This window comes from Numenius arquata, chromosome 1 (assembly GCF_964106895.1).
Source record: "Numenius arquata chromosome 1, bNumArq3.hap1.1, whole genome shotgun sequence".
Classification (NCBI taxonomy): domain Eukaryota; kingdom Metazoa; phylum Chordata; class Aves; order Charadriiformes; family Scolopacidae; genus Numenius; species Numenius arquata.
In genome coordinates, this window is record NC_133576.1 from 20,522,549 (window position 1) to 20,548,522 (window position 25,974).

The 25,974-nt window shown below is 40.2% G+C and overlaps 1 protein-coding gene across 1 annotated transcript in view; it reads left to right on the top strand.

Moving 5' to 3' along the window:
• BBX (BBX high mobility group box domain containing) overlaps positions 1 to 25,974 on the top strand; it is a 141,998-nt gene that overhangs the window by 106,642 nt on the left and 9,382 nt on the right. Inside the window, exons 9-13 of the mRNA XM_074159944.1 lie at positions 4,966 to 5,046; positions 8,293 to 8,373; positions 10,602 to 11,520; positions 12,318 to 12,456; positions 15,718 to 15,866. Coding sequence (XP_074016045.1) covers positions 4,966 to 5,046; positions 8,293 to 8,373; positions 10,602 to 11,520; positions 12,318 to 12,456; positions 15,718 to 15,866 — 1,369 coding nt within the window. The remainder of the gene's footprint in view (positions 1 to 4,965; positions 5,047 to 8,292; positions 8,374 to 10,601; positions 11,521 to 12,317; positions 12,457 to 15,717; positions 15,867 to 25,974) is intronic.

Genomic DNA, 25,974 nt, shown 5'->3' on the forward strand with positions numbered 1-25,974 from the left:
AGAAATATTTTCCAAATGGCCTTTTTATTTACATCTAGGAAAACAACAAATAGAGACATTCTGAAATGTCATGCACTGCCTATGGAAGAGGCTGGAGCAGTGCAAAATGGCAGCCCCCTAGAGGAAGGAATCCTTTGAGAAATAACCTTGCAGGTCAAAGGAAGCTTATCACAGTGCCAAGGATACGTCACAGCATTGTTAGGTGGTGACTTACAAAGCCTGTAAATTACCCATCAGTATGTAAGCTATCCTCCTTCCTCCACATATTGAAGATTTTGAGTTCTTAAAGATTGGTTTTAAGAATTTCTTCTCAAGTGTTTAACGTGCCTCTATGAGTCGGCTTTCCACACATATATTCTTCTTGCCCATTTGGGGGAGTCTGATACTACTTGCAGAATCACTTATGCTAGAGGTATATTCAGGGTGTGTCTGACAAGAGTGGGATTGGAGCTGGTGCTATTGTGGAGGAGCATAATGGGATGAAAAGATACCCTGTTTGTTAACCCCATATGCTTATAGAGGTTTGACTACATACAACATGCTGCTTTCTGTTAAATGTTAAGCTAATTGTGTACCATGTTTTTAGCTTGGCTAGGATGGGCCTTGATGTATTTCTTAGGAAGTCTAATTAAGAAAAAACAATTTACTGATTCAGGTGCCATAAAATACCAGGCTACAAACACCCCTATAAAAGATAACATAGAGTTAATATCTCTAATCACGAAGATGTTTTCATATGTGCCACCTTTTTTTAAAATTACGAGTTAATTTGGAAAGTTCTTTTGAGAAAATTAGTGGAATTGAGCAGGATGAAGCTATGTGCTGAAGCCAACCTTTAAAACCCAGTAAAAGATATAAGCTGGAAAACATGTCTTGCAAATTTTGTTGCAAAATATTGTACAAGTGAATCTGCTAACTTGCTTTCAAAAATCCTACCCATCTTACATTTTAATTAAACGACAATTTTAGATGTCTGCAGAGGTGAACAGGCTATGAGTTGCCTTCAGTACAGCACTTTCAAATTGTCATGTAAAACCATACTCTCAAAATTTCATAGAACCTAAAATCATTTCCTCTTCTAATTGAACAAATAACAAAATCATGAACTGAAAATCGTCATACGGATGTGACAGTGCATTGAGTTGCATAGCACTATGCTGAGCCAGCTCATTTGGCACATTGGAGTGCGTGTATGAATCATCAAATGTTAGATAGAAGAGGTGCTTAGAAAGTTAATCAGAAACTGCAGAGGACAGTTTTAAAGTTGGGGTTAATCTCTTGTAAAAAATATTACAGTGTGTGTGCAGTCTGGAGGGGGTCATATTTTTGGGGTTGTTTTTTCAGTGTCTGGAAATAAGGGACAGTAATCTGGAAAAGCAAAAAACAAACCCACGAAACAAACAACAACAACAAAAAAACCCACAACACACACACACCCTTCTTGGCCATGGTTATTCCTCCTGTGTTATACTGTTGTTGTGAAACCTTAATGGCAGTGACTAGCGTCATGTTTTGTCTATAGCAATAAAGAAATGGCATTTTTTTAAAGATTTTTATGATTCCATTTAGGTTTTTCCAGGGGAAAGTCTTGAGCATGCTACAGAACCTCTTTAAGCTTTCTCCCTCCATTATTAAAGCTGCTTGTGCTCTTTCGAATATAAGGGCTTTCATTTGCTCAGGATGTCTTTGTCAAGTTTGGCAAAAATCCCATTCCTTACTGTGCCATTTCTTGCTGGGTTCTGTCTATATGAACACATACTGCATTTAGTAAGCTAAATTTTGGTAAGCAATTTGCAGTAGGCTGCTGTCAGCAATGTACAGTGCTACAAAAGAAAAGAGAGGAGGAGAGAAAATAGTTATTTAGCCAGTAGCCAAGTAGACCTGTGAAGAAATGTGAAGTGTGCTGTGGTCTGATGTGCCTGGAGACTTTTGGCAGCCATCCCAGCTCAGTTTTGGTTCTGGCTGGGTGTTCCTCATATGTTCCCTTTCTCTTTGCTGCCTTTGCGGCAGGGTGAGTAAGAGTGCCTCTTTGTGAAGACAGCAATCCCATTGAGTAGACTTGTCATTTAAAATGGACACCTTTACCCTAGGAGTACAAGTCCCCTGTCACTCAGAAGCAGCTCATTATACATAGACGTAGCATGGGATTCTTTCTTCTTTACAGCCTGGTAAGCCTTTCATCTGTTTGTCTGTTCCAAGTGCTATAGTCTTCAATTAAAGTTGTTGAGGACATGGCTAATGAGGCCTGCCCAGTGACTTGCCACAACAGAGAATAAAAATCCCAGGAGTAGGACTTTGTTAGGTCCTGCAGCTCTGCAGGCAAGCACTGTGGAGATCATCAAAGATGATGTGACGTCCTCATAAGAGGTTTTTTTGAAATTTGGAGTGTTGCCAAATTACACTCTTGACTTTCTCATTCTGCTCTGATTTTGGAAATACTTGGCCCTACTTTTGTCCTTCTCATTTGTACCTGTAGGGAAAGCCATTATATAGGCCAGTGATTTCTGAGCAGTGGGCTGTGTTCCTCAGCGCGGTGGCTGTTTGCAAGCTGTCTGCTCACATGGGCTGGTTGCTGTCATCCTCCTTGCCATGTGAGGGAAGCAGAGCAGATGGGACCCCTTGCTCTCTTGGTCTTACTGGATGTGTGTTTGGCAAACGTGAACAGATGGTGATGACTGCTTCATAGAGGAGAAACACAAGCACCTCTTAGATTTACTTAGCTAAACTCTCCTCCGTTATTAAACAAAGAAAATGCTTCTTGAGAATGGAAGCTTATAAAATTGCTGGTTTACCCGTCTTAAAAACAAAATGAAGCCAAAACCCACAAACTCTTCACTTTCAGCTGCTTTTCTGAAGTTTTTCTCTAGGTAATTTACTCAAAAAAACAATCGCATGCAGCATGCAACAAGGTGAAGTGTTCCTTGCTAGTCCAGCAGGTTACTGTCAATTAAGATGAATGCATGCTTGAGGACGATTTTGTCCCTGCTGCATTTTCACATACTCACTTAGAGCAGGCTTGTGGGCAACCATTTCTGTTTTTCTGTGATGAACAGAAGGTTTGAATACAGAACTTTTGGTCAAAACACTTTAAAATTGGGAGTATGAGAGCTAGTCCATATCTTCTCTTCCAGCCTTCCCTTAGGTAAAGCTGTAACCTTCCCAGATAAAGCCATTACGTAAAATAGACATATATTTGCTTTTTGCCCATATACTGAAAGCGTGAAATATCTGTGTTGGAGTGAAATGCCTATTCTAGGAGGAGAAACGAAAAAGTGGTACCATGGCACGTGCTTCTTAACGTAAACTAGAATGTAATAGAGTAGCTAAAATGCTGACCTGCATTGTAATGAAAGATAACTTGATCCTAACGATGCCCAAGTTAAACCTCTACATAAGAAGGGGCTATTTGTGGTTGTAGTACTGCAGCTTCCGATTATTCTAATTAAAACTGGAAGATGATGTTAAGAGACAGAGAATGAGATCTGTAACCTGAGAGCTGTTTGATCAGCCATTCTCTTCTGATGTTTGGCCAGCATCTTTGGCAGAATGAGTTCAAGGTTTACGTCTCTTGCAGTTTTTTTTCTTGACTATGAAGAGAAATCTTTTTGCTGAAATGAGATGTTGGCTCCCTCTCTTTCTATTAGTACTACAAAGATCTCGCATTTTGTTAGGAGCGCCCATTCCATTGTCAAAATTAAATTCTTTATTCTTTCCTCTCATTATGCATCAGGAGGCAAGATATGCCTGCATGTTCTGAGGATATACTTTGGTGTGGGGGTGTTTTTCTGTCCCTTTTCTGCCATTCATACTGCACTGAAAAAAACATTAAAAGCTGAGAATTTATTAGAGTAAAAAGAAAAAAAGTCGAGACCCTCTTCCTACAAAGTGTAGTTTACAAGATCACTTACTCAGTGTGATCTTGAGCAGATTCCCTGAACTGTCTCAAAGCAAAACTAGGATTTTGAATTATTTTAGTTTAATATTGAAAATTATTGTTAATGTACATTCAAGTATTATTTCCCGTATTTTAAATAGCTTGCAGTAAAATAGATATTCTGGGATGGGGGGGGCAGCTGTAATGAATCTCCTTGACAATTGGAAAGTAAACTCTTCAGATAATCTAGTTCAAAAGAAAGACATTAAATACAAAGAAAAAGGCTAAGCTGATAATTTTTGCATCTGAAAGATCATGGTCCTAAGTGTTATTATTGTGATGAGGTAGATGCCGTGGAAACACCAGTGGTCTTGCCCCTAATCTTAGGGCTTTTCAAGGTTTCCAGGTCAAATACTAATCAATTAACGGCATGCCAGAAAAGGTCAAATATGAGAAATAATTATTAACTCTTGCGTTGGGGAGCTCATAATGCTGCACATCAGAAAAAATTTGGCTGCAAAAGCAATTCTGTAAAGTGTGCTGATAGTTATTTACTCAGCGCTGGTGCTGGCAGAACAACATCTATTTAGAAGGCTAGATTTGACCTCTAAACATAAGGTCTTACTCCTTTTTTCTACCTAAGGAAAATGAAACAAGAAATGCATATGAGGGCAAATCGTCCTCTTCTATATCTAACCAAATGGGAAATAATGCCCAGGCTTTCAGGGAGAATTTTATTTCGTTGACCACCACAGTTTGTGTTTTTAAGCAACACGTGTGTCTTGCTCACTTAGTCATGTAAAACACACAGCGTGATAGAATATTAGCTGTGGACAATACAAATGTAGAAAAGAATCCATGAGCCTAATCAAAGGAAGAAATTCTGTATTTGCTGCTATTCTGTTGACTTCTAAATGCCTGTTAAGTGTTCCTTGGATAGGATTGCCTATCTGAAGTAGGGCCTTCTGCCAAAGATCTAAAAGTAACTGATTTAACTAACTCCTTAATTTTTTTCATTCATTTTCTCCTTTCCTGTCTGTCTTTCCTGTGTGCCACTGAAATATTTTCTCCTCTGTTCATTTAAAACCTAGATCTCATCAAATACTTCCCAGTTGTCAAGTCCTGAGCCAGTAAAGCACTGTGGGAAGTCGGCACTCTTCCAGTTGGCAGAGGTAAAGTTATACCCATTAGCGTCACAATGGGAAGGTGTGTGTATCTTTTCCCCAAAGTATGAATTTTGCAAGGTTTACTCTAGTATCAAATTTAGTATTTCGAGAAGCATAAATTAGTAAGTAATGGAAAAGCAAGAGAATTAGGCAGTTGAAATAGCCCCAGGGACCTAGCTTTTCTTTATACGCTTGTTAATTTGCATAGTTTCTTGGAGATCACAAAGGAAAAGCTATGCTTCTTTTTAAAAAATGAGCCTTAGAACTATAATAAATGAGATGCTCAGGACAAAAGCAAAGACAAGAGACAAGAGCATTTTTCTAAATGAGAAACTGGATGCCAGGAGTCAAAACTTAAAGCTTCACTTATAAGGACTGGAAGGTGCATTGCTAAACCGGGGAGCAAGAATAAGAAGAGAAAAGTAGACTTTGAGATCATCAGGATCCTGTATGAAGAGTTGGAAGTTGAAGCAGTGTATTAAGTTCTGAAGTCGGCCTCTGTGAGCAGTAATCAAGAATACTAGGTCAGGTTTTCCTAGAAATTCTCTGTGAGTCTTAAATATAACCTTGGAGAGGTCTCCTCTTATGGGTATGGATGAATCACTCAAAAACCTTTGAGACTTGGTGTGCAGATATTTCTTGATGATTGAAAGATGAAGATACATGCTGTATTCTAGGTAAATAAGAGAGGATGCTAGCACCTCACTTGTACATGTTTTTATACACTTTTTTACTTTTATTTTTTTTTCTCCCTAAAATCACGTCGTATTTCAGTGAGGAAAATGGTTCTTTAGATCCCAGCTAGGAGCATCCAGCCTTATATTTTTGCTGGTCAGGTTAATCCCTCTCAGGAAAAAAAAACAAACAGAAATAGAAGTATTTCATGCCTTGTTCCATGGATAGTAATGCTATTATCTGACTTCACAGGAACTTATATGAGTGGAATAAAACCTGCCTTACCCTACAGGCAGTCCCTGGCAGTAGTAGAGTTTGTGGGTGTTTGCTACGTTGTCAGCAGGACCTGTGCAAGGGTGATTACACCTAACTGTCATCAGTGATCCATAAGGACATTTGACTGTTGCAGCCCTGGGACAGCAGAAAGGCTCTTAGTGTTTAGTCAGGAACACCAGAAGTTTTTGAGGTGTCCTCTTACAGGACAGCAGCAGGCTTTGAGTAGTGCTTTTCTGGAGTAAGGCTCGTGCTGAGCGGCTCCTGACTTTTGGAAGTCAGTGTTAAAAGTGGCGATGTGACTGTGAAGCTTGTGAAGCCCTACTTTGGGGGAAGGACAGGTGCTTCTCCACAGGAGTGCAGAGTTTGTACTGTAGTTGGCAGAAAAAGTAAAGCTAAGTCTGGCAGCATGATATTTGCATGTTGGACAGGTTTCCACGATGTCTCTCTCAGTGATTGCTCAAATGGCTTCCTACAAGCCTATTTTAATATACAAAATGAATGTTAAAGACTTCTTAAACTGAGAAAAGCCTGGCAGATGTGCTAAGCACATCCTCCTTGTCTCTAGCTCTTGTAGGATAGTGGTGCTGTTGATGCATACTTTTCTTCCCAGTTTTGGGAGACCTCTGTAACGTTGGACTATAATTGGATAAATAAAATGTGAGAGTTTCAGCTTAAGTTTCAGATAGCAGTTCAGGACCTGGTTTGGAGCATTCCAAATAAACTTTATTCATTATCACCTCGGGGGTGTCTTAGGTTTGCAAGTTCGTTTGGCAGATATCCGTGCCATGCCACTGTAACTCCAAATGGCAGATGCTGTGCACTGGAGGGGACTGCTCTGCTCCTCCTTTGACTCTCTGCTGTGTTGATTAACCATTTTTATCTTCTCCCATGCACACATACCACCTTCCTTTTTGATGTTTCACAGTATTTCACAGATGGTGATGAAATAAAATGCAGAAGTGGGTTAAATCATTTACTGAAAAATTCTGAGAGTTTCTAAGTTTCTAAAAACGGTTGGAGCAGCCACTCTGCAGTCTGAAGCCTGGGATGCTGTTTCTGGTTCGCTCTGCTGAGTCTCTTGCTGTGCCTAAATGCATGCTTTGTCTTTAGCCTTCGATGCGGAGGCATGAGAGTGAGGGGAAGCAGTGGTGGGGGTGTGCATCACCTCCACACAGCAAGCAGAGATCGCTTCTGCCACAGAGGGCTAACAGCACTAAAAACGCTTGGCTGTAAGCGGCATTTGGAGACTTGAGCTGTAATGGTCAGAGCTTGGGAGATGCTGTGAAGGGCTGCAGCTTCCAGGAGAGAAAGGGATATAGCATTGTTAACCTTTTTTGCTTATTTCCTTTACAGGAATGATGGGTTGGTTTCTGCAAAATCAACTTTGTGGGCCTCTGTTGGTTGAGAACAATGAAATCTGAGTTTGGGGGGGCAGGGGGAGCTAAAAGGTTGCAAACACTTCAGTTCCTTGGTCCCTAGAACTCCACCTCTTTCTAAGGAAGCAAGTATAAGAAACTTGCAAGCCTGATCAGAGATTATGGAATAAATCCTTAAAAATACAGTGTTTTCTTCTTCATAGTAATGGCCAATCCTCAGACTGATGCTTTTAATTTGTTTAGAAAAAGATCATTTCTTTGCACCTAGCTCAAAACTGATACCAAACACTCTAAAGTATTGAAGAGGGTCATGGCTTGATACAGGAAAAAGATTCTGGAGAATAAACAGCTGCCTGCTTGCCAGATAGCCTCCTGTACTCTTGAGGAGTAGTAAAGGTTACCAAAGGCTTAAGGGCTCCTACTTGACATAGGTTTCATAGCATCTTTTTTATGTGAATCCTGTGGGACACCAACAGGCAGTGCCATGGCCTGACAGGAGTAACCTTCTTAAGCTATGCAAATGAAATCATTTTGCAATCAAATGTCTAACTAAGCCTTCAGAAACACCACCAGCTGGCTTGCACGCTAGTGTAGATTGGTGCTGAGCCGCTGGAGTCTGTTTATGTGTGAGAGAGCATGTGCTTCAGTTCATCCTACTCTTCAAAGGGAGTCCTGACAAGAAGATCCCCAAATCTTGAGAAAGCTTTTAATGTCCAGTGGTATTATCCACCGGAGCAATGCTGGAGCAGGGTTTTGTTTATAACAGTGTACACAGGTCTGCACTTCTTTTTCAGTATATAATCTTATTAATGAATTTTTGGAAGAGGGAGGAAATAATCTGTTCAAAAGCTGCGTGGTAAACATAAAAGAATTGTGCTGGTAAAATAATGTTTTTCTTTTTCCTCCCCCTCTGTTTTTTCTTTAGATTTCTTCAAGTACATCCCGTTCAGGTCCTTCTGATTTAACAAAACAGTGTGGGACATCAGCATTGTTTCAGCTGGCAGAGGTAATATTAAAATACTGGTGACTAATTACCACAGGTGCAGTGGGGTGGAGAAGTTAATGATGTTGATTGCCAAAGTCTGGAAGGCAGAACAGTGCTACAGTTCTAATTACACCGTTGCTTATAGAAGCATAAATTATCGTGGCTTGGGTGCCACAAGTCAAGATTTCCCCAGACTAGCCATCAATGTAGAGGTTTCTAAGAGTCTGTGCTGCAGCTGAGAAGTACCAGACCCTGGTGGCAAAGGGACTTTCCAGTCGCCATTGAAATTGTTTCAATTCTTTGTTTTAGGGTTTGGGAGTTTGGCTGTTTGGTTTGGCCGGGGCAGGATGGGGCTCAGGTGCAAGGAAATGGAAGAGAGAGCTGGACCAGTCTGTTACTCAGATTAGGGCATTGCCATTACAAATACCTGTTAAAGGTCATTGGTTGGTTTCATTAATTTTTGCCTTTCATGCCTACTGTTTTTGAAGTGGGGAATAAACAGGTCAATAATTTCTGTAGAAACTCTGCTGTTATACTCTCTTCAGATCCTCCTTCTGGGAACATTTTAAAATCAATAGCCTCTTATTGAAATGTATTTCTTTTGTTTCTAAACTTTTTTTAAGCTTTCCCAGCCTTAAAGACTCTGAATTGCAAGTTTATTTAGAGCTCACAAAACAGAATTCACTTTTTTGTAGCCACATCCGTATCCCTCTGTACTGTTGGCTACTGCAGAAGCAGCAAAGGTATAGTGAAAAATAACAAGCCAAACATTAGCAAGGGGGGTGTGTATGTTTAATTGACAAAATATAATTACTGTCCAAAGAGTTGTATTTTAAAGATTGATCTTTAGTATTTGAAAATCCCAGGCTGTTTACGTTGTAGCGCAGTAAAGAAGTCACAGACGTACCTTGGTACCAAGAATCCACTTCAGCATAGTTGTGGGGTTCTCCTCTGCATACTTTAACCTGCTTCCTGATAGACACTGTGCTTCTCAAGCTCCAGTGTTTCCAGTGCTCGACCTAGCTTGACCCAACCCAGATCAGGAGTTTCTGTCCTGTGCAGCACGGATTTCGGAAACTTTGAAAGCATTCTCTCATTGGTGTTATGCTCATACATATATTGGTGTAAGGGATATTCTTAGATTGCAAGAAAAAAAATGCCTTGCCAATTTGGGAAATATAAAATTAATCTAAAGAGAACCCAATGATCTGGATAGTACATCCGTACTGACCACGTGGCCTGTGGGATGAGCTGTGGAGGAAGCTCCTGATGTCTGGTTCAAAGCAAGCCTCTTCCATCTGGTTTTGCTCCAGGTGGCTGTTTGGTTGACTTTTGGTTTAAAAACAAAATAGCACTGGAAATAAAGCTTGGAGGCTTTGAGAGGGAAAGTAAGAAGAAGAAATCATGTTCTCCCAAGGGCAACTGCTTGGTGCTGTGAAGGACTATCCCCTGCAGCAGTGTCAGTGTAGCTTACAGGTGATCCGAATCTGAGAGAATCTCCCAAGTCAGTGCTCCAGGAACATGGCAAATTAGGACTGTTTTACAGCTCTTTTTTTTTTCAGATGTTGCTGTTCTTCAGACAGTATAAGGATTTTGGTTTCCATTAATGTTATCTCCAGGAGGAGATAACCATGGCAACAACTGCTGCTTTGCAGTTCTTTACAAAATAAGTCTGTGATATGAGAAGAAAGATTCGGAAGGCTTTTTTATTACCTTCCAAATCATTTTGCATGTTCAAGTAAAAGAAAATAGTCTCAATTATTGAGATTCAATTAACTTTTTTCCCCTTCGTCTTCAGACCATTTGGAAAATGGAGGAAAGAATTGTATATAGGGGCATTTAGGAGTTGAAGGAGGTATGAGTGTGAGATTTCAAGTAACTTGTCTGTGTCAATAGTTAGAGATGCTCTATTGTTCCATTGCATTTAGGGTATTCTGAAAATCAATCTAGCAGTGGGTTTCTAGGTTACCTAAAAGGCACTTAAAGGATCATGGAAACACCACAGAGATCAGTTGGAGTCTCTATTAGAGCAGTAGAACCCACCAGCCTTATTCTAGCACTTAGCCATCATCACCTCGCATCAGTATCAGTAGGGCTTCAGCGTGTTTTTCAGTACTGTCCCGTAGCATAGTTTGCTTTCCTGAATTAAGATGCCAGAGGGATTCCCTGTGTAATGCTCCTGTTAATATAGGTAAGTAACGTTAATAGTTGATGTTTGTTTCATGGGACTGTTTTTAAACTCGTTTTAGATGTGCCTTGCTTCAGAAGGAGTAAAAGTGAAAGAACCTGGGAAAACAAAAGTGGAAACATCAGAAGATATGGGAAGGGAAGTTTCAGAAGAAATGGAACTAGAAGAACTGGAGAAAACAACAATAAAAGACTCCTGTAAAATGAAAGTAGAACAATCAGAAATAGAGAAAATGCAAAACTGGGATGAGACAAAAGCTGAGGAATTAGAAACTGCAAAATGCAGAGATTTTACTAGTCTTGCAATGGAGAGCAGCCCTTTTGAGAGACATGATAACACAAAGGATCACATGTGCTGTTCTCCAGAGCTTTCAGTGGCTGACATGAATATCCTCGGCCTAAAGCCAGAAAAGATAAAGAAGAAAAAGAAAAAAAATAAGTTGGACCGGCACACAAACGAAAAATCCACTCCCAAGAAACCTTGTAAAAAGAGGCAGTCCTCTGAGTCGGACATTGAAAGTGTAATGTATACAATTGAAGCTGTTGCAAAGGGGGACTGGGGTGCTGAGAGACTCGCAGAACCTCCCCACAAAAAACCCCGCCCTGTCTCAAATGTGAAGGGAAATGTGTTGGATACAAAATCACCAAAGAAAAAAGTGAAATCGAAAGAGAAGAAGGCATCAAAGGAGAAACCCCCGGAGACCACCAAAGAATCAAAGCCTCCCGATTTCCTTAGTATTGCAGCCAGCAAGGAAGTACCATGTGAAGCTTCTGATAACATTAAAGTGGAACCACTGACCCCAACAGAGGAGGTGGTACCCCAAAGCTTACCAGGACAGGTCAAAACTGAGGACAGTGACTGTGTTAAAAAGATAGAAACCTGTGGCTCCAGGAAATCGGAGAGATCTTGCAAAGGTGCTCTTTATAAAACTCTGGTGTCAGAGGGCATGCTCACGTCTCTGCGCGCTAATGTGGACAGAGGTGGGTGGCTTTGAGTGTTTAATTTACAGCATGAACCGCAAAAGCCTGCCTGGAGTTGAGAGGAAAAGCAAAAGTTCATGTTTAAGCTGGAATTTGAGCAGTGTGTGATTGGAATGCTGTGTCTTGTCACCTGAGATGCTGGAGGCAGGTGGAGGGGACAGACTCCATGGTCCAGGGCAGGTCTTCTCAAGTCCTGCTGTCTCTGTTAGTACGCACCCCACCACCTCTTAACCTCTGCCTTTTTGTCTTTCATGATCTGCGATTTAGCTTTTGGACTGAAGGCTTTGTCGGGTAATTTGTCAGCCTGCTGATAGATGTATGCAGGGCTTATGTTGTATGTAACCCAGAACAATTTGCTTGTTTCTGTATAAACAACTGTTGTGGTTGAGCGTAGTTCTCAGTCCTGCAAGAAGCAAGTGTGTTGTGCTTTTGCTTTGGTAGTTAGTTTGGCTGCAGGTGATGATCGAGAACCCTTCACCTTGTGGAAGGATAAACTTGAGATAATTTCTGGAAGCTTTCAGTGAGATGTCTTCGAATGTATTTTTATGATTAGTAGATTTCTATGTGTAATTAGAACAGTCAGAAAAAGGTGTTTGTAATTTAGGGAAGTTTATTACTGCAAATCATTCATCTCTTTCTCTTCCTTTATGCATTGAGAGATTCTGACTTTAGAGATATTATAAAAACTACTGCATCATAAGTTGCAGTAATGAATGGGTACACAAGTGCTTTCTGAGTCAACTTTGTTTTGGCCCATTTTTCTAAAGATGAGAAATTATTTTCTGCCTTCATCCCAGGAAAAAGAAGCTCAGGAAAAGGCAACTCCTCAGATCATGAAGGATGCTGGAATGAAGAAAACTGGGCTTTTTCCCAATGTGGCACAAGTGGGAACAAAAAACTGAAAAAGCCTAAGCCAAAGGACGAGTTTGTTTTTGGGTAAGTTTTGGCTTAACACTGTTCAAAGTTTTAGTTTGGTCAGCCTGGTAACCTAAGAGTGACTCTTCCTCCTTGCAGCTAGTGAACTGCATCCAACAACCAAATAATTACAATTAGAATTCCTGAAAATTACAAACCCCGCTGGGCTTAGTCATGCTCTAGATACTTGTTGTTTGCATACCAAAGTAATTCCTTTGAGATCTTTCCTGGTTTACGCTGCTGTAAACAGATTTGAATGACGTTATTTGCTGACTTCTGAAAAAAACCCACGCAATATTTACCTGCTCAAGAGGCAGTGAAGAGGGTTACTTATATTTTCAGAGCAGTTTGCAAGCAGTGTTGAAAGTGCTGTGTAGGTGTTCAATCATCATAAACAGAATTAGACTAGAAAGAATAGATCTCTTTGCCTGCTTGGAGAGATTGCTTACAAAGGAAACGTAAACAATGTTCTAATATTGGCAAATAATTATGATAAATATATCATTTTTCCATTGTAGAGACAAGATATTTAAACTGTTTATATACACCATGAAGAAATTAAATATATCAGAATAATAATTAATGATTATAAATGCGTTAAAATTTAGAAAAGCCACACAGAATTACTTTTCTAGTATACAAATAACAGTTCTTGTCAGAGCATGACAGATTTATTTAACTGCAGGCATAGTTGTTAAATCTGCTTAGCTATACATACTTACTTGCAAATTCTTGAAGACCTCCGATTATCTGAATTCAGAGGGTGAAAAGGAATTTAAAAGAAGTAGATTTTCCACACTTCATGGTTAAAATTGTAATGTGTTTCTTTTGTGTTTCTTTTTTATAACCTAGTCTATGTGAAATTTAGCTGCAGCTCACTTTGCTGTAAAGATATTAAATTGGTGAAAATATCCAAATCTTGACTGCTTGGAATAGTCAAGAAAAATTAAGGGATTACTTTTTGTGAGTTTAGGGCATTGTATATAAGTTTTGTAAATATTTTTTAAATTTAAATTGAAAGATTGAAAACTCTTCACTTAATGATGTGAAAACAGAATGCATCCCCTAGCCAAAAAAAAAATAAAAAAATTGTAGTTACAAATGATTTATTCAAAGTAGTTAGGAAAATTGTGTAAATAATTAACTCATTCAACAAGTACTGTTCTACTGTCATTAGCTGGCTGGATGGGGAAGATATGTATTTGCCAATACTACTTTTTGATTCAGTCGTGTCATTAATTAATATTACTCAGTGAACTCTGTAAAGGCAGAATCAGTAATTTGTGGAATGTAAGTTCTGGAGAAGGTATCCATTATCCCTGTTCATTGTACTTACCTGATCTTCTAGCTGAAGAGCTGGTTTTACCTCTACCTGCTCTTCCTAACTCTGCTCCCTTCACCATCATCTTTCAGCCTCATTTTGTGTGTGTGTGTGTGTGTGTAGGGAGGAGGGTCCTCACCTCTTTGGAATTACGTCTTTCTCCCCATATCTTCCTTCTCCATCAGTAGTTGCCCACGCTTCTCCCGTAGTCCCTGTCAGGTGTGCTTTGTCCATCTGCAGCCCACTCCTTTGCTGAGCAGTGCTCTGCTTGTGTGTGTCTCTTGTCAGGACCAGGCTGTCCGGCATGAAGACCCTCAGCTCAGCTACATGTGTTTAACCAGGCTTGTGAGATGCTCTGAAAATTCATGACAGTGTGAATGATTTTTTTTTTTTTTTTAAATAATTAATTGCTGATATAGTGATATTTTCTGCTGCCTCCACGTTGCACAAGCTATAAATTACTAGCCAGGATGGCAGCTCGTCTGCTTTCAGGGTAGGTCCTCCCTAATTAGGGCTGCAGCCCCTCGTATGCCACAGTGGCAGAGGAGCTGGGGCAGAGGATGTTATTGCATGACAGCTGTCAGAGCAGAAAATCAGCTTGTTTTGTGGTTGTCAGGGAACATCTGCATGGAAGAGAAAGGTAGCATCACCAAGCACCACTAATGTCAGATATCTTTGTGATTTAAAAACAAAACAAAACATGTACACACACACAACAACAACAAAAAAAACACCACCAAAAAAACCCCCCACACACTCCCCTATGCATGCACTCTGCCAAAAGCCAAGTCTGTATTTTAAGATGGAAGATGCTTACCAAAAGAAGTAATGCTTGTAATGATTACAGAGATAAAATGAAGTATCGTTCTCTGTACCAAAGCTGTTGGAATACAATTTTTTTTGAAGGGCTTCAGAGAGCAGAGAGAAACTTGGTGTTTCCTGTGATACTTCCAAGTGTCCAGTGCGTATGGGCCATCCCTCCAACAGTCAGGCCAATTTTTGTCAAGTTCAGGTTTTCCATAACAAACAATTAAAGATGAGGAGAAAATGTCGTCGTTCCCCCGTCATTGGTGGTGCTATTTATAACCTGCCTAGCTGTGTGCATTGCTTTTTATTAAAATACAGTTCCTTCTTATGCTCCTGCCTGGCTGCAAAAATTCACTGAACAGAGTGCTTAAACAAGACAGCATAGTCATTACAGCCAGAAATGCCGTGCCATACCATCCTGTTTGAGTGGTTTATTTTCATCTGGCTATTAGGAACAACAGTACCGTGTCTGTGGATTTCTTGGGCTGTAGGTAAAGCTAATTACAGTTATTCAAGTTGGGCTTATGTATGAGGGATGTTGGGTTTCATGAAAGTATGAGCTAGTTGCATTCTTCATCTTGCAACAAATAAAATGGGGGGGGGGGAAATATAATCACTCAGAACAAATACAAAGCTAATTCACGCCCCAAAGCATCAGGTTTTAGAACATCCCCAGAAGACTGAATATTTAGACATTTTTCTTCTGTTTTGAATTGTCCTGGTGTAAGGACTTTTATGTGAAGTTATTTTTATTGTTTTGGTTTTTTATTGGTTTTATTGTCTTTTTCTTTATTCCCTTCACAGAACAGATAAATCTCCTGTATGAACCCGTGCAGCAGAACTTAAATGTCACCGGTGTGACATTGATTTTTTTTTTTTTTTCTTTTTAATTTTATTTTTTTCTCCTTAATTTTAATATATGCAACTAATGAATTAATTTGTATTGAGTTACAAGGGCAGAAGCTGGAGTGTACATTCTCATCCCAAAGTTGGATTAACATATACTAGTGTGATGTTTACACTGTGTGTGTGCTTATCTCTTTGCCCTTCTATCTAGATACTTACGTATTTACGCACACGTGTTCCTAAACAATACATTTTTTTCTCCAGAAATGGAGTTACATTTAATTTGATTGGTTTTGTTTCCCCTTTAGCTTAGCAAAGTTGGAAGAAGAATTTGAAAAGAAATTCAACAGCCTCCCTCAATACAGTCCTATTACCTTTGACAGGAAAAATTCTGCTGTTCCAAGGAAAAAGAGAAAGGTTGGAAGTGGCTCATCTGAACAACCAAAATCCAACAAAGGTAAATTACCACATGCAATACATTCTTAAGCAACACAATGCTACGACAAGCTCAAGAATTTGTGCTTTGTTACTTTACTGTTATATGTGAAAAGTGTGAAGTCAAAGAAAATATTTTTCTAGCCCTGAAGTTAGTTGATTCTCACCTGGGTTAGTTTTCAGGCTGTACTCTTCACTCCTGATTTTCATGCTGAGTTAGAGCTGGTTAGAGTTTGTGCATTAAATATATTCCTTATAGCAAGCAAATTTATCAAAGCTATGAATATTTGTGAGCTAGGTGAATCGGACAAGTTTTCCCAGGAGAAAATGGGGAAAAAATGGCAGATGATCAAAAGGTTACAGTTTAACATTTTTCAAAACGTAGTTTTATGCTGGTTTGCATTTCACTGTAATTTTAGGCTCTATGAATTAAAACCTAAGATACCAGAGATGTCTGAATGAAACATAATTTTTTTTTTCAGGATTTTAACTCCTATCAGAAGTTTGGAGAAAAAATGTCCTGACATGGTTAAAAAAAAAAAAAAAAAAAGGTTAGAGATCAGTAAAACCAATTCCATACCCAACTCCCTTGCTGAGGCTCTTGGAGGGAGAAACTCATAACACGTTTGGCTGTTTTATATACAAACAACCTGTGAAACAGAGGTGGTAGAAAAGTGAGAATATGGTAGGGAAAACTGCTTTTAGACTGTGGCAGAAATACTGATGCTTTCGTGCAGTACAGAACCATCACATAATGAAGGAATGATGTACCAGTAACCCTACAAGATAAAAGGGTCAAAAGAATCCTCATTATGCACAGTTCACAATGTGAAGCTGGTTTCCTTTTCTGCTACTATGGTAGTTCACTGACTGACAGGTTTTCAGATCTAATATGGCTATTTTAGCCAGGTGACCCTGGATTAGATCTATGCCTTTTGAATGCTTCACAAATAATCACATCACAGTATGCAGGACTGAGCAGCTGTCCTACTCTAGTGCATGCCAATTTTGGTATTGATTTTTGTCTTCATATAATTAGATGTGGAACAGGCACTTTGCAAAATTAGACTTGTGCTAATACCAAATGAGTTCTGACTTCAATTGCCTTTTTTTTTTTTTATGGTATGTATTTGACAGACCGTCTTCAATGTCTTCAATGAGCGTGAATGAGTTGCTTTACAGTATGATAACACAGTGGTTAATTAAGTAACATCTGTTGGAAATAAGATCTCCTCATCTACTGTGATGTGGCAGTTAAAGTGGTAATAGCAGCCCCTTGGATTTCTCTCTACAGTATTTACCTGTTCAAGTGTCTGTTTGTCTAAAAACTTTGCGGGCCCTACGTTGTTTGGGAATGGCACACTAGAAGACTACCTCAAGTCAGGTAGCCCAGAACTGCATTCTGCTTTTGACTAGGTTCATACGCGAGATCTTGATTTTTTTTGTCCTTGTTTCCATCACTTAAAAAGCTTTGGAATATATTCAGCCACGTCTCGAGGGAAGGTTGGAACCATAACTGCAGGCAGGTTACAAGCCTGATACAAGCAGTTTTGGCATAGCCCTGCGGAGGAGGCCATGGAGCATTTGCCTCTAGCTGGCAATAAGGGCTCTTTAAACTAAGCCAGCTGACTTTGCACTGAAGCAGATGGTAAACAGTCACATGAACTTTTCCACCAACTGAGCTGTGGGGTTGCAACAAGCAGCCCCAGGGCAGGAATATCTGATCGTGACACTGCTGTTTCTGTAGTGAACATCTAACCGCAGCCCTGAACTAAATCCAGATGGAACTAGTGATATCTGCTCCTAATTTCAATGAATGTTGAATTCACTCAAGTTAGCTGGGCAAGCTGTCAGCTTGTGTCAGTCATTCCAGCTCCCTGGGGAGTGAAGTTCAGCTCTCAAAGAGGCAGCTGAAAAACTTTACAACAAACCTTTTTTTTCTTTTGGAATAGAAAGATTGCTAAAAAGTAAATATTCCATGGCAATGGGTTGATTTTAATTTGTTTTATTTTGTTAGGATGCTTAAAATTAGGATGCGAGTTGTGGATTTGAAATGACCTGAACCAAATTGCATACAAGCAAGCTTACTAGCTTAGTAGGGAGACTGTTCCAGCTGAGCCAAACGTTCATTAAGCTGAATCCTCAATATAATTTGTGGTGTACTGACAGGCCATTCAGCCTTGTCATGTTGTTGGCTTGCCTGTGGACTGTGACGAGAACAAACACGGTTGGAGAATACTGACCTCCAAAGGTGTTAAGCATACAGGTCTGCATACTAGGTTCTTGCAAGTATTGCAGGAAATGAAAATGGTATATTGTGCAAAATTACAGAGCTTCGTTTGGAATGGTTCTCTGTTTTTTGTATTACCGTGTTTTGGGTTTTTTTACACCATCAGAATTCAAATAAAGTAACATCTTATTCTTGCAATATGATGAGCATGAACTGTACTGACCCTCCACGGTCTTATGGGTGTGACTGTGTTGGGATGTAGGAGGCCTTAACTTTGCTCTGCTGTGTTCTGCATTACTGTCTCGTGTGGGGTTGTTGCTGCTGCTTTGCTCTGTCGGCAAGGTAATTAGAAGAGATGTTCAGCGCAAACAGTGCCAACTAGCGGTTGGGGTGTCTGGATGTTTCCAAACATCAAATTATAATTACTAGGGGTAGGTTTAGTAAACACTGTTCAAAATCATTCCCTGTTTCTTCTGAATGAGCATGTGCAGGATCATAAATTTCCCAGGCATTCCTAGTTCTCAGATAAGTGCTTAATTTTTGCAGTCTATATATCAGTACCTACTAAATTTTTAAATTTAATTTTAAATACTTTAAATTTGCAAAATAGGTCGGAGTGCTAAAACTTCTCCAGGATGTTAGGTGAATAAAAATGAATAAATGTTTTTGTTTGTTGGCTTTGGGTGGTTCCCTCTCTCCCCGTAACTACCGCTGTATGCCTTAATATGTTTTATTTTGGCGTAAATGGTGCCAGATAGATGATTTTTTTTTTTTTTTTTCCCTTTCAAATGTCATTAACCTGCAAGAGGCCTGATCTGCTACCTAACCCAGATAGCCAGGGTTGTCAAGATGTTTTTCTGCTCCTAAGTGGAAAATGAGCAGGTCAGTGCCCACTGACTCCTTCCATTGTGCTTGCCACGTCCAGTCCTTACTTACTTCAGTCAGTTCCTTTCATATAAAAACACCTGAAGAACTCTGTAACGTGAAAGCTGTTTCAAATCCACATGTATAAGGGAAAATTTGAACTTTCTTAAATGAGAGGCAGTTTTTTCCCCAGAGCTTTGCAAACTGTCCAAATCCTACTCCCACTGAAATTAATGGGGGTCTGTCTTCAGTGAGAGGACTGAGCAAGCCATAATGCTTTGGCAAATTCATTTTGAACAGGGAGTGTTCATATACAGTAATGTCACAAAATGGCTGAAAAATACAGCTATACTGAATCTGTGCAGATGGCCTACTCCGACATTTGCTGGAGCTGTGACTGATTTCTTTTTTTTTTTTCTTTTTTTTTCTTCTTTTCAATGGCATATGTGCCAAAACATCCCACCACACAGAAGTCAGCAGTCTGCAGTGAGTCACTAATCCGCTCGTATGCAAAAATGAGCAACAGGCATAGTCATTATTACTGCCTTGTGCTGAGAAGAAATGCTCACTTACACACCAAGTGCTTCACTAAAGCTTTCATTTCGGGAAGGCAAGGAGAGGAATGTATATCGTCCTTTTTTTTGGGAGAGGGATTGTCCACATTTTTTTTTTTTTTTTGTTGTGTGTCTGTGGGCTCTAGGACTAGAAATAAAGCATCAGCTTAAAACGGATGCTTCTTTGTGGCATTCCTCTCGATCTTAGTTTGGGGGGTCTTTTTTGGCTGGGTTCAAAGCATTCAAATGCCTGGAGATCGCATGCCGCAGTGTTCCAAAGATCACGACCTAAAAATACAGCATCTTCTTTCTGAGAGATGTAGAAATGCACAAATCTGTTTGTCCTGCTTTTCTTACAATCATGTTGAAGTGTTCTCTGTTTGATCAGTCCCTTTAAAATAGGGAACTTTGTGCGAGCAGAGGGGGCATATGCCCAGACGTGTGGAGGAAATGCAGTTATGGATCATTACATATGGTGGGTTCATTTCCTTGCCTGCTGCTTCTGCGAGCAGCTGCCGTTGGCTGTAGCCAGTATTCCCAGGAGGAAATCCCTACCGCCCTCAGTGAGCACAACGGACAAGCCAGGGATTAACAGGTGGTTAAATCCTGTGGCAACTGCTGAAGTGCTAGGGAAAGGAAGAGCCATGTGGAATATTTCCCATAGATGAGCAGGAGAAAAGGACTTCACACTTGTAAATGGCTATATAACAATAGAAAGTGAACTAACATTAAAAGTGGGGCTTTTTTCAGCTTTCTATAGGAAATTCCATCCAGTGTCCACTGCCTAACAGGCAAGCCTTTTAGGTTAGTTAGTTTTTTCATTCATGGATTTTCTCTGGATTGAATGTTGACAAGTGGCATTTGTTCGAAGGCTGGGAGTACTTGCCTGCTGTCCCCATGAAACAGGTGTAGCCCAGCCAGCCGTCCTGTAAACTCCTGCATGGGTGAGTGTGCCCGAACTATGTCCCTGTGGCACCCGCTGGTGAGAGCCTGAAAAGGGTTATTAACTTTATCCCAGCCAAAATCAGCATACACGATCTCAGGAAGGCTCCCTTGTTCAGCCTTTACTACATGCAAATGTCCTCCCCGCTCCAGACTATATTTTACCTTCTCCATATTGGTTTAGTTCAGTTAATTTCTATTAAAAGAAAAGCTCTGGTTTTCATACCTGAATACCATGTAAAGATCATGTACTTAGCAGTTCATTGGTTTAGGCCTTAATCTAAAAGCTGGGTGGGATGTGGCTGTTTTCAAAGAACTACTAGATAGTCCATTCGATATAATTGCTAGACAATTTGTATGTGTGTGACAATGACTGTAATTTGGCTTTTCACAGAGATGAGTGAGTGTATCCTCTAGTTCAGTCTAAGTAGTTCTGGCAAGGAGTGTGGGTGAAGTTTCTTATGGAATCAGAAGTTTGAGTATGACATGTTGACTATAGCTATCAGCCCATCTTTTTCACTGCATTCACGGCCAGAGGGTATTCAAGTGTCAATGGGCACTGTCTCACAGGAATAACAGCTAAAAGGGTAGGAAATTGGAAGTTTCCTTACGAAAAGGTAGCTTCTGGCAGCATCCCTCTGAAGCCCATGTCCTTGGATTTTCCATTTGGGAACAAAATTTTACGTGCAAGTGGCATGAGTACTCTACGTGTTGTAGATATGAGCTTCTGACAGAGGTGCCTTGGATGGTAGAAAAGAGATGAAAGACATGGGTTTCCTTCTTTATGCAATGCTTGTGATCTTTTTGAGAGTTTTTCATCTCAGTTACTCTGCTTACAGTTGCTGGCACGGGTGGGTGGTCTATGTTATTGATTGAAATGGTCTCTAGGGTGCAGGTTGAGCTGCAGAAATGGAGACTTCTGTGACACGATGTAACATGTTGCTTTTTCCAAGCACCTGCAAAAATCACTGATTTGCTAATTTAAAAAACAAAAATAATAAAAATTACATAAGACTCACCTAGTTAACATGCCTCTGTCTTCCGGTGTAACTGTTGTGGGAAGGCTTGTTACTGTTGATGTAGATGAAATGTTTGACCTTAGTCTTCAGAAAAGCTCAATTTTTTCACTTAGGCTTTCCCTCAACCTGCGTGAGCTTTTCCATTCCTTGTTTTGCATTTTTATTGCACTGATTCTAGACTGCTTATCCAGCTCTGTGATACTCAGGAAGCTATTGTAAAATTTGTAGAAGGACGCTTGAATCAGTTTGAGTGAATATGGCCTCTTCTATTGAACTTTGTGGTGTTTTCTACACAAGTTCTTGTGAAGCTGTTCAGATTCAAGCTGATGTTGCTTAAGATGATGTCTTACTTGGACTTTATTTGGTTTGTTGTATGACTTCTAGACTTTTGGGAAATTACTAATCTTTTCCAAAGTTTTGATTTCTTCAGTAGTAAAAAGCAGCAGTGAGACACAAAGCTGACATGTACAAAATCTCAGGATTTCTGTGGCTGTTTCTGGCTGGATTTTAGCTTTCAGTAGTATTACTCAAACAGCCTAGTGTCTATGAAATGGTTTTCCCCTCGTAAGACTAGATCCTTCCATGCGCTACGCACTTTTCTCCTCCTTTCCCTGGATATAGTCAGTCAGTGATGGCAAATTGCAGATGCATGATGTTGATTTACCTTGATCGCATGTTACTACATGGTTACAGTTGTGTCTCTAATTCCTTTTAAGGATGAGGAGTGGAGGAGACCAGTATTTGTGGTGGGTAGAATCTTGTCCTAAGTCAGCTGCAGATGGGAAGGACACCTTGTTAGGCTATAAGCTGCCTTGTCACCTGCAGTGCATCTCATTTTTGTTTGGGTTGGTCTGTTCTGAGCTAGCCTAAAGACTTGCTTGCCTGCTGTACCTTCAGAAATACGATTTTAAAGTGCAGTTTTTGAAAAGTTAACTCCATAAATTTTTTTGCTTTGCAGTGTAGAGACTATGCATCTGTTACACCTTTGGTCTGTTATGTCTATAGTGCTGTGGGATCACAGTTTACTCCTTTAGTGAGACAAAGGGTGGCTTCTTGATAACCTCTGGTAGGGGCATACTTTGTGGTCTGATGTCACATAAGATGTCTTCTGACTACTACTAGTAAAGATTCTGCTATCATAGCAGGAATGATATCATGAGCTGAGCATAACCTCACTTTCCTCTCCTGGGGACTTTTACTTCTGTATTTAGTATAAACTCATTTCTGGTCACCAAAAAGGCAAAGGTAACTCTTGCATCCTGTGGTGGGTTGGCCCTGGCTGGTAGATAAAGTTCCCCCTCTGTCGCTTGCTCACTCTATGCCACTGGGATGAGGGAGAGAATTGGAAGGGCAAAAGCAAGGAAGAAACGATATGGGTCAAGATAAAGACAGTTTCATGAGTGAAGGGGGCATGAGGGGAGGTGCAGAAACAAATGATGCAAAAGCCAGCACTCACCCTCAGCAAACTATGCCCAGTTAGTCCCTGAGCAATAATGACTACTTTGGAAAAAACTTCTTCCCCGAGTTTTAACACTGAGCATAACTTTATATGGTATGAAATATTTCTTGGTCAGTGTGGGTCAGCTGTCCCAACTATGTCCCCTTCCAACCTCTTGCGTACCCTCAGCCTACTTGCTGGGGTGGCAGAGTGAGAAAGAGAGATCTTGATGCTCTGTAAACGCTGTTCAGCAGTAAGTAAAACATTGGTGTGTTACCAGCACTTTTGGTCACTGGTCTGAAACACGGCACCATCCAGGCTGCTATGAGGAAAGTTTAGTCCATTCCAGCCAAACTCCATACGCATTCAAAAGACAGCATATATTTAAACAAGCAAGCAAACCCTTTGTTTTGTTGTAAGACTAAGCTTTCCTAAGGTCATCATTCTCCAAAATGCTTTGTATGCACTTAAGCATTTGGAGTTGATGGGTTGAAGTACAGCCTGCTGAAAGCCTCCACAGTCCATTCTGGCAAAAGGTCAGGTTTTGTGCTTCCCCGTGAAATGGCATCCTGTAATTAGTGGAAGGGGAGGTTGTATAGTACGTACTGTGACTGTTGTACTCTTTTTTTAAAACTGCTAATTAAAAGTATGTATTATTAATGTTGTCTGTAGGTTCATTCCAGTCTCAGAAAAAGAACTTATTCTACAAAATTGTCAGCAAATGTAAGCACAGAAAGGAGAAGCTTAATGTTCCGGACACAGGTACTGGTGCATCACATAGTTAAGGTTTTGGACTGCCTTCTCTCTCAATTCAGTCTCGGAGAAATGCTTCTAGACAGAGGCTACTCAGCTCTCTAGTCTTTGATTGCTTTTGTCCCTTACTTCCCTGTCTGCTTTGATTCCATTAGCTCCTGGCTCCAGTTGATCATATTACCTTATTCCAGTATGATGCTGTTTCGTTTTTAATTGGCATCTCCCTTAATTACAGTTTCCCTGTTCCAGACGCCATGCAGCAGAGCTGACAAAGCAAGGGCAATTCTGCAGTTGGCCCTGAACTCTTTATGTTCCACAGCTCAGAGCTCTTTTGTCCTTTAGTTGCTCTTATCTCCATCACTTCTGTATCAGAGACCACGTTATTTATCCCTTTGCTCGAGCATTTATCCATATCCCCATCTGCTCTCCCTGTGATTTTCTACTCTCTAGAACTTTGCAGACTGCAGCTTGTCAGGATGGAAGAGCTTGTTTCTGCACCAGATCTCGGAAATACTACCCTAAACTAACCCTTCTTCTGTAGAAATCTTAACCAGCTTTCTGTTTGCCTCAGATTGAAAATAACTTTGACAATGTTTTAAGTTCTGTCCTGGACTTGCTCTGCCTGCTATCCAGCTGGAAGCTCTCCAAAGTTTTTTTTCTTGTTACAGTATTGTGGTCCTGCATACCTACATACTCACAACTCTGAGGGGCGTTTTCAGGTGTATGGGAAGTACAGTGTTAAAGCTTATTCTGCTTCCCTGGGCCATCTTTTTTTTTTTTTTTTTTTCTTGCTGTAGTCATGTTGCCCACACTATCCAAATAATGCCCAGGCTGTTCCTTAGCCCTTCCACAGTGGAGTTCTCTCCCACATCATACTTGTGGTATGGAAGAGCCTCTCTGGTTCTGCTTACTTAGGTAGTTCTGTGAATTTCTTCCATTTTTTTTTCTCAGTCCATATCCATCTATAAAATTCTATATCCTCATCTCCAATTCCCCCAGCTAGATTTATGCTTTATATCTTTCCCTAGGGCTTGGCTATGCCATTTCCTCTCCTTCCCTGATGCTATGCTTTCTGTCCTCTTGGTGCACAGGCACTATTTTCCCACATAGGCTCTGCCAGCTCTGCTGCATTCAGTGGTGCACATATTTTGAAATTACTTGCTCTGTTTCATTGTATTTGTACAACAAACATGTTGTAGGAGTCACTTATGAGAAGTAACTATCTTGCTTCCATGCCGGTGTGAAAAAAGCATCATACATTAACACAGCTTTTATTGGGTGCCATTCAGATTTTTGTTCCTGAATTATTAATAGACCATGTAGACAAATTAGTAAGAAAAAAGTGTGTGTAAATTCTCCTGTGGGAAAAGAACCAGAAAACATATAATACATGATAGAGTAAAAAAATACAAATATCTTAAAATCTGCAGATATAAAATGTGGCTAAACAAAATGTCAAAACCTCCATTTGATTACAAGAAACCAGCCTGTTTTGATTTAAAGTGAAGTGTGCGCTATGATCAAAGATTCAAGCCTGGCAAGTGTTGAGTAGCCTGGCTTTGTTCCAGCACAACATAGAGGCATGTCCTTGGAAGTTAAGCATGTGAATAATGTCATCATGTCTAAACATTAAAGATGTGTCTGTGCATTTGCTGGAGAAGGGCCAGTTTGCTAAGTTCCTCCCAAGACTGAAGCAAAGACACGAGGAACTCGCCAGCCCTACATGGCCCACGTAGAAATCATCAAAGGAAAGACAGTGGATATATATGTTGGTGAGGAACTGCATTTTCTCTGAGTTAAAAAGGGGAAAAAATCTGGGGTCTCGCTGGCTCTTAAGTGTACTATGTAGGGACACTGAAAGCAAAGCATTGATCGACAAAGTGCAATGTGGATATGGCCTTGGCAGGTGGCGTAAAGCCTCACCATCATGTGCTGCCTATGTAACTTCATCCTTTCATGAATTCCTAGGTAGCAGGGCCCTAAACTCTTTGACTTCACTGTCCCATATTCTGCAGCATTCGAGCTGGGAATCCCAGCATCTTCATTTCCATTCAAATATACAAGGATTTAGAGAACCAAGCACTAAATGAAAATTTCAACTCCTTTTTGTAGTTAGTCTATGCTTGTGGTGAGTCACAACTCTGTAATGTGTGGGTTTGATTTTTATGGAGTTAATTTTGCTGGAGGAAGGAGCTTGACTATTCTTATGGCTGGAGGCACTCAGAAGGGTTGCCGTCGGCAGAGGTCATGCTGGATTCATGTTTTGTCATCTTGAAAAGTGAGTGTGCCTGTGTGCATCTGTGTTTTGAATGAAGAAAAGGAAGAAAAGT